The following is a 9,061-nucleotide window of genomic DNA, read 5'->3' on the forward strand; positions in this document are numbered from 1 at the left end:
TCCAACCTGCCATATATGCTATTTGAATTTCTATGTACACTAGTAGAAATCCTGCCATTAGGGGAATCACGTGCTCGCACAACTTGTTTACTATCAAAGCATGTGCTTAAATACTCTATTTATCCCCATGTCCACTGCTATGTGTTACTAGACAGCATGCGTATAAGAAACAAATGCCAATAACCATCCTTCAATTTGCATAATGGCAGCATGTTCATTAGATACCATGCCTATAGGATTATACTAGCGTATGCTCTACTGGTCCTCATCTAGATATCATGTCCATAAGTTCTTAATTGATTCATCATCTACTCTTATATCTATCGCTCGCCTAGAAAACATGCCTATAGGGACGAAGTGTTACAGAATCAGTCTTCAACTGTCAGTTATTAGAACCTAGCTATAAAATACTGCTACTTGCTTAGAAAGCATGCCAATAGGATCAAACACGAGTAATTCTGAGTATTCCCATTGGTTTTCATTCCCCCTATTGTGTAAATCACTTAGAGACCATGTCTATAGGTTTTAATAACTTATAATATGTATAAACAACATAACAGTACCAGATACTCTTAAACTAAGTAGTTGTTTAGAAACCATGTCTATAGAGCTTAATGACGTCAATGAGAGGATGGTAAGAAACAACCCCTAAGGGTCCATACAGCATTGGCGCAAGGCCCAAACATGGCATTCAGCCCAATTTACATAAATTCTTTCTAAAACATATAAGTATCAAGTGGTTTCAACAAAGTATGCAACTTTACAGTTGCTACGGGACGGACCAAGTCACAGATCCCCAACAGTGCACGCCCACACGCCCGTCACCTAGCATGTGCATCACTTCAAAATAGTAGAATGATACGAAATCCGGGGTTTCATACCCTCATGACTAGATTTACAATCGTTACTTACCTCAAACCGGTCAAATCTCTAACCCGCAATGATCTTGCCTCTGGACTCGGCCTCCAAATGCTCCTAATCTATTCACAATCAGTACAATACCATCAATACGCGCTAATGGAATGAATTCCACAAGAAAAACTACCAAATTAGACCAAAACCCAAAATTGGCTCAAACCCGGCCTCCGGTCCCACGTCTCGAATGCTGAGAAGAAAATATTTCGTAGATGAACGCATTTCTGCGGCCCATTATGCGGCCGCATAATCACTCTGCGGACCGCATAATGGCCGCAGAGTGAAGCAGTAAGTTTGGCCAACTTGAGGTCATTTTTACAATCGATTATGCGACCGCATATTGATCGCATAATCCCTCTTGAGTTTTTGCGGAGGGAGTTCTGTGGTGCATTATGCGACCGCAGAACGAGTATGTGGACCGCATACTGGTCGCATTCCTAGGCCGTAAGTTCAGGCCCCTGAGGGCCATTTATGCGGTCACTTTGCAGACCGCATAACCATTATGCGGTCGCATATGCGACCGCAGACCTGTATCGGGGCACCATTTTTTTAATTTAAAACCCGACCCCCATTTCGTTAAAACACCCCATTTAGTCTATTTTGAGCTCATTTCTGATATTTCTAGTGTGAGAGGGAGAGGGTTCTAGAGGGAGGAACTAATTTTCATCAATCAATCTTCATCCATCACTCAAAGCTTTGAAATACTCAAGTAGAGCACTCAATTTCTTCATCCAAAAAGGTAAGACTTAATCACCCCAGCTTTTAATTTCAAACATGGCTATAATGGGGTATTAATAAGATGGTCCATGGGTGTGAGGGTTGTTTATCTTGCATGCATGTGATAAAGAGTGTGGGAAAAATAAGAAGTGAACTAGAACCATGAATATTTTCCTAATTTTGGGTTCAATTTGTATATTGCTTAAATAGATTGAGGTTGCTAAGGGTTCCGAAAAATTGTAGAGTCTAAAGAAGTGCAATTGATGTATGTATGGCTTAACTCTTTTCTTCCTAGAATCGAACTTCTGGTGTCCGAATGATTGGTATAAGTTCCGACTTGATCTTACTAGAATTGTTTGCCTTAGTATGTTGGGTTGAAAGATTTATGTTCCCTCATTGTTTTAAGATATTTACCATTGTCATTATGCTATTTGAGGACGCATCTATGATTTTCCAAGTTCCTTCCCTTATGTGTGCAATGCCTTATATGATGGTACTTATCGACACGAATGATGATGTTGTTTGATTGAATAAAAAGGGAAAGACTTGAATTGTAAAATGTGCCCAAGTGCCAAGAACTATTTAATAAATGAGGCTGTTTGTGCCATGTAATAAAAGATGGGAAAGAGATGTGAATTGAGTGAACAATTGGAAGAGGTTATGTCTCAAGTGAAATGGCTTAGTCGATCGGGCCGAGACCGGACGCCATGCCGTACACATGGTGGCATTTGTGTTGGAACTATTGATTTACATTGTGGATATGGATATGTCTCACTTGGGATGGCTTAGCCGGTCGGGCCGAGACCGGACTCCGTGTAAAAATACGGTGGCATTATGAGTTGTGGCTTTGGCACTAAAGATTATTAACCTAAAAAGATGAAAAGATTAAATTGGGAATTGTGTGATCCTTATTTGGTGTTTTCTTGTATTTTCATGAAGTACTTATTGATTATTGTGACTGCCTTCTCTTTGTTTCACTGTTCATTCTACTGAGATTAGTGTTTGCCTTACATACTAGTACTATTCGACAATACTAACGTCCCTTTTCCTGGGGGCGCTACATCTTTTAATGGATATATGTGGTTCTATCGCAGATAGCGCTGATCGCAGATAGCGGTGTTCTCCCTCACACTCATCACAACAGCCTTGGTGAGCCCCATTTCTTCCTGGGGTCATATAGTCCTTCTTTGTATAAGTTTTTATATTTTAAGGTATAGCCGGGGCCTTGTTGCCGGTATTATCATGTTGCTCTTTTGTACTCTTAGAGGTTCCGTAGACGTTTTATGTGGGTCATGTACGTATGTTGGGAACTTAACTACGACATAATGTATATAATGAAAAATGAACTAGCAACGTTTATATATTTATATAGCTGATCTCTCCCCTGTTTTACAAATGGTGACGCATTCCCTTTTTGGATCATGAATGAGTCGGGTAGGAAAGATTTACTAGGTTTGCTCGACCGGATTCACTCCGTTGAGCGTCGGTCGTGCTCCCCGAGGTTGGGGCATGACAACCTCAAAGAAAGAAAACTTTTAAATTCCAATCTGTTGAAGTTGGTCAAAGTTAGATGCAAAAATTTTGAATGCATATTTTTCTCAAAGTTCATTTACCGAATAATGATCAAATATGAGCGCTTGGTTGCACACTGAAAAGCAGCGTTTCATGGAGCGTCTTTGAGGGACACACGTGAAGAATTGTTTTTACTTCATGACTAGTCTTTGAAATTTACGCAACTAAGTCTCGAAGTAGGTGGCATTTATAGGTATATAAATTTTATTAGAATTAAATTTATTAAATAATCAGGACTATATTTAAATGCAAGATATATTATGCCAAATAAATATTATGTGCTAATATAATTGAATTAATTATATAAGCCTAATACATAATCAGGAACGAAGAACAAATCAAGGTTTAGGGAGTACGAGTTTAAATCAAAGTTCGTGCTAGTTGAATTCTAAATCATCATTCGTGGCAACAATATAGATTCAAGATCAAGCTCGAAGGCCCTTGAATTTATTTACTATTGGAAAGAAGAATCAGAGAAATCATAGAGATTGTATACTCATATTATTTGAAATCAAATACTACGATTGTTGCAATATTTTTCGGTCTCGGTTATTTTCTCGACGCAAATTTATTGTCTACAATATGCAATATAATATTTTGGCAAAGGGTGTTCGCTTGACCACTCCTGGCATAATGTGGCTACGCCACCAGGGGTGGAGGCACAGTACCGGATGCGGGTTCGGCCGAACCCAGTAATTTTTGTTCAAGCCATGTATTTGTCTTAAGAAATCCATTGGATATGTAAAACTTATTAATTTAGAACCCAGTGACTTGAAATGATTACAATCCCGAACCCATAAGGTTTAAATCTTGGCTCCGCCTCTGTACGCCACTGTGTATTATATACATATAATATACATATGTTAAATACTTTTCGGCTAATAAATGTAATTAATTTTGGCCAATTCGCTAATTTTATATTTTGACCTAAAATAACTTGAGAATTAAGAAAACGTTGTCTTTAGTGAGTATAAATATCGTGTTAAGATAACCATAGTGGAGTAGAAAATAATGACTTAAAACACACGAACCAAAATGATGCGAGTCGAAATAGTACTATATAACTAAAAATAAATAGAACTTTAATTTCTTCATTGAACTTCAACGGTACTCCATTATAGCATCAGAAAAATCTCCTCCAAAATCCTATTCTCGCGTGCTTCCCGCCAAAAAAGAGAGACGATGAAAGGTCACCGGCGACGATTTCTGGCGCCGACTTCATCTCCAACTCCTTCTCCGTCAATCGGCGATCTCCGTGTTAGGTTCTCGCGGATCGTTTCTCATCACGAGCAACTCAAACTCGCCTTCAATCAGCTCGATTTTCAGATCCGAACTGGCTTGCAGGAAGTACAAATTCTTCAAACTCGTACTTAAATTTTAACTTTAGAATATATTTACATTCGATCTCTCAAAACATGAAGCAAATGGAGAGTTGTGGATTTTAGGTTTAAATTTGGTTTTAATGCCTGATTTTTTATGTTTTAATTTGAAGGCGGCAGACGTCTTTGAATCGTTAGCTAATCCGCTGATGAAGCTCGTAGGACTGAAGACTGTTGAAATGGCTGAGGAAGGAAAATTTAGTACCGTTGTCGTCGATTATAATCATTTTTTTGCCGATGTACTCTACTATCAAACTCTTATACTCTGCTATTTCCATGTGTTTAATAAGATATCTGAAATTCTAGTTGAGCGAGTTGATAATCGTGAAGATATTAAACTCCTAAGCATATACAGTCGTTCAATTATATGTTAACTTTTTTGGTGACAGGACTTTAAGAGAAACGAGAATGGAGCTGAAACGATGGTGAGAAACGAAGCTAGCGAAATTGAGGTAATAAGTAACGAGTTTTGAGCTTGTGCATGCGTTAATAATGTCATATTCACTTCTCGTTTTATGACTGTGTTCCACTGAACATGAAGCTCCAGATGTTAGTTCAATTTATGTATTATGTTATTCCTAGTGGTGGAAACCTAGTCTTGATAGAGAAATATCTAAGTATAAAATTTGAATAGTTAAATGATTATGAAGTTTTGAAACTTGTGAGAGTTGTAATAGTCTCGACCCTTTTGGAACATTTTGGAAGAGTGTCGCTTAAGTTAGAATAGGACTATGTGTGCATGATAATATGTATATATCCGTCCGTAATTGAACTGTGAAACTAAGTTGAAAAGCCGATGCTTTTCAGCAGCTATGAGTGTATCAACCAAGTGGATGGATATTATTTTCATTCGAATGACAAAAGCATGAAATCAGAAAGTGAAATTTGAAGTAATATCTATGCTCCATTAGATCTGAAACTCTACCTCTTACTCTGTGTTCGTGTATCCCAATATCTTGTTATCTTTTGGTGGTAGAGACAAAGTGTTCAACATGGAGGTCTAAGCCGAGTTTATAGTAAGGTAGATTGGCTATATACAACCAGATGGAAGAGTACTTCAAGAAGTTGGCAAATATACTACTAGTATCAGGCTTGATGAATAACATGACTTAATGGATTGTTGGGATTGGCTGACTCTTTAAAAGCTTCACATGAATTTCCACATAAAAATTGTTTGAGTCTGGATGTGAACTAGGTTTCTCAATCTGCAAATGCAGGAAGAAGGCTATATAAATAGAGCCAAAACAGTTGGCAAGGAGCTAATTCAGAAACAAGAGATGCAGCTAAAACATTTGATCCATCTGCTAAGACAAGTTGAAGCACAAGTAAATTCAAGCCAAACCAACATTCTTCAGACCCTTAGTGACCATCAAACTTCCATACATAATGTTTTCAAGAAAGCTGTGGCATATGTTTCTGCCATTCACCAGAGAGGCGAACACGATAGCACTTCTGTGATCACAATTCAACTTCTGAAACACATATTTCGTCTCATTGTTTCTACACTGAGCTCGGTAGAGTCTGGAGTGGACAACCTAGTGGACGAGCTAGCTAGAAAAATGTGTAGTCCAATGGTCGACTATGTGAAGGGTCTTAAGCTCGAAATCAGATCAGGAAGATGCCATCACCTATTGAGCATAGTCGAAGAGATGGGAGGAGCAATGAGAACAGGGAGGATCGAGTTGGAGGAAGTGAGGAAGAAAGCAAGAGTAGCAGAACATAATAGACTTGATGCATTGTACAAGTTGAAGAAATTAGAAGAAATGGCAAGGAAGCACCAGTTCCTCTTGGAAGCCAAGAACGGATCAAAGGAACAATTTGAGCATGAGAAGGTATTTCATACTTGATTAATTTACTGCAAATTCACTTGAAGCTAACCATGCTTTGGCCTGAGGAAAATGCATTGGCAAGGAGTGCATTGTCTTTCAGAGGCGTTGCTTGTGGATGAATTAAATCTACACGGCCCATACTGCATACGCTGAGAAATCCAGCGACTCTGAGTTACTGTCGCTGTCTTGATTTGGTTTTTTATACTAAAACTTTTTAAAGTCATTAGCTTCTTGATATATCTTCCGTTATTATTTTAGGAAATTATGATGATCGTTTTTCCAATTAACAAATTCAATGATTGTTTCGGTTGCATGCTTGTCAAGATGCAAATATGCTTATGAAGAAATAGTGAATGCAAAATTTCAATTTGGTAGAAATTATCTGAGACACCAGTCATTCACTCACGATGGCATTCTTTGCCTTGTGGTTTGACATCGTGCTGCATTACATACAACTTTTCATTTCCCCATTCTTGCTAACTTTTGTGGGGTTGTAGCATCATGGGGATCCAAATTGTCATTTGTTTTCATTTAAATGTCAAATTCATATTGCTGTAAAAGGGTTCAGATAGGAGCTGCATTCGGGAAATATCATCTCTTCTGCTCATATGCTAAATCTTTTAGTTCTACTGACTGTGCTATTACTTGCAAGTTGTTTTATCGTGAAGCTTGTTGTGAAGGACCAGGATCATGCTAAAGAGGACAACCTACTGTGGGAGCTGCTAAAAAAGAAGAGAAAATTATGCATGGGAAATGGGAGCAGTAAGCCGTGTGGCCTTGCACTGAGCCAGTTGAGTCCACAAACCCCATGCTTGGTTCCCTCCTCTTCACCTACGTACAGTTCAAATGGGCACCATTTGCTACCCAAGATACCCCTGGGTTCCTCACCTTCAGTGACATATCCGCAACGTAAACCTCAGAAGAAGATAACCTCCGGATTTCGTACTTAAAATTTTAGCGTATGGCAAGCAGGTTTCTTGCTGATAGGTGGGAGTTGGAGCAATTTGGCTGTGGCTTGGTTTTGGTAACTATACTTTGATAACCTCTTTTACTTTTACTGCAGAGCTTCATTAGTGTGCAATTCTTGCATTTTGTTATTCCATCATGTTGACAGTATAAAAGTAAACTTCAGTTTGCGTTCACTGATTAAATTTTCCAAACCATGAAATATCCTCTGTTGTACATATGAATTCACTGCAATGTCCCAATTTCAATATTATATGAGTAAGAGAAACATAGGTATTATCCCCTTTTTTTTACTTTAAGTTTTGTTATGCTCCTGTTTGTGAAAGCATATGGTACGTATTCATTTGGATAATGTACCTCAGTGTGTAGTGCTGTTGACGTAATGAACTCTAGCCGGAAGCCCAAATTCAAACCAGCTGATCGAGGCCCATTATAGTGTAGTAGCATGTCTTATTTATGTACCAATATATTAGAGAGCCCAATGTAATTTTCTATTATGAATAGTCTCGGGTCAAAGGCAGCCACCTCCTTCCTTGGACAGTGCATATAACATTCTCCTTAAGGATGAGAGACAAAGGCAGAATAATCCTTCATCTCAATTCAATCCCGAGTCAGCTTCTTTCAATGCAACATCCCTTAACCATTCTCAGCCATTACAACCTCAGAAGCACTACTCTCAGAAAGTATCTTTTGATTCAAGTAGAGCAACTCAGTTTTGCAAATATTGTAAGAAGAGTGGTCATTTAATTGAAAAGTGCTATAAGTTGCATGGATTCCCACCTACTTTCAAGTTCACTAAAGGTAGGAAGATGGCTGCAAATGGTTGACATATCCTCTAGCACTGAGTCACATGCCTCTGCACCTCCTAATCAGAATGAGGGTGGCTCTCTGGTACCTGGACTTACTAAGGAGCAGTATGTTCAGCTCATGTCTATGTTGCAACACACTCATGTGTCTGAATTTCCTTCTTCTCAGACAAATCTTATGGCATCTGCAAATTTTGCTGGTAATGTTCCTTTGACTGCTTGTGTAGAAGTGTGTTACAGTGCATCTCTGTTAAGTAGGGTAGCTGAATATAGTTGGATTTTAGATTCTGGAGCCACACATCACTTGACTTCACACAAAGACCTTCTTTCTAACATTCAACCTCTAGTTATTCCTTATCTTGTTACCCTTGCCAATGGTTATAAGGTGAAAGTAAATTGCACAGGTTCTCTTAAACTGTTTGCTTTCACTTTGCATCATGTCCTTTATGTTCCCACTTTTCACTACAGTCTTATTTCTGTTTCTCAGTTACTCATTCAACTTCATGTCATGGTTCAATTTACTTCACTTTCATGTATCCTACAGGCCCCTTCACTGAAGAGTCCACTGGAAGTTGGTAAATTGGAGCATGGACTTTACAGGCTTCTGATGACTCCTTCTCAGTCTAGTAATTCTGCTTCACACTGCTACACTTCAGTATCTGATAGTTTACCTTCTGTTTCCAGTGCTGTTTCACATTGTAAATACCCATTTACTGTTTCTGATTCTTCCTCTATATGCATTCCATCTACCATGCATTGTAAAAATCATTCTGACATCAATAAAGAGGAAGTGTTATGGCATCAAAGACTTGGTCACATTCCTTTTGTTAACTAAGAGACATTTCTGGTATCCCTTATGTTTTCTCTTCAAAGCAAT

At 38.5% G+C, this 9,061-nt stretch overlaps 1 protein-coding gene across 3 annotated transcripts; it reads left to right on the forward strand.

Moving 5' to 3' along the window:
* The first annotated feature begins 4,283 nt into the window (after positions 1-4,283).
* LOC104087137 (uncharacterized) lies at positions 4,284-9,034 on the forward strand. 3 transcript variants are annotated; one of them, XR_004504514.2, is made up of 6 exons: positions 4,284-4,551; positions 4,697-4,822; positions 4,973-5,035; positions 5,801-6,415; positions 7,099-7,436; positions 8,729-9,034. XR_004504514.2 is itself a non-coding variant. In XM_070191955.1 (5 exons), exons 1-5 carry the CDS (start codon positions 4,387-4,389, stop codon positions 7,360-7,362), a joined length of 1,239 nt encoding a protein of 412 aa, XP_070048056.1. In that variant the 5' UTR covers positions 4,285-4,386; the 3' UTR covers positions 7,363-7,596. The 3 variants fall into 3 exon arrangements, 1 of the variants encoding a protein (XP_070048056.1); XR_001967451.3 differs by having other exon boundaries at positions 4,285-4,551; positions 7,093-7,436; XM_070191955.1 differs by lacking the exon at positions 8,729-9,034 and having other exon boundaries at positions 4,285-4,551; positions 7,093-7,596.
* The last annotated feature ends 27 nt before the right edge of the window (positions 9,035-9,061 follow it).

Source organism: Nicotiana tomentosiformis, chromosome 12, assembly GCF_000390325.3.
Source record: "Nicotiana tomentosiformis chromosome 12, ASM39032v3, whole genome shotgun sequence".
Lineage (NCBI taxonomy): Eukaryota > Viridiplantae > Streptophyta > Magnoliopsida > Solanales > Solanaceae > Nicotiana > Nicotiana tomentosiformis.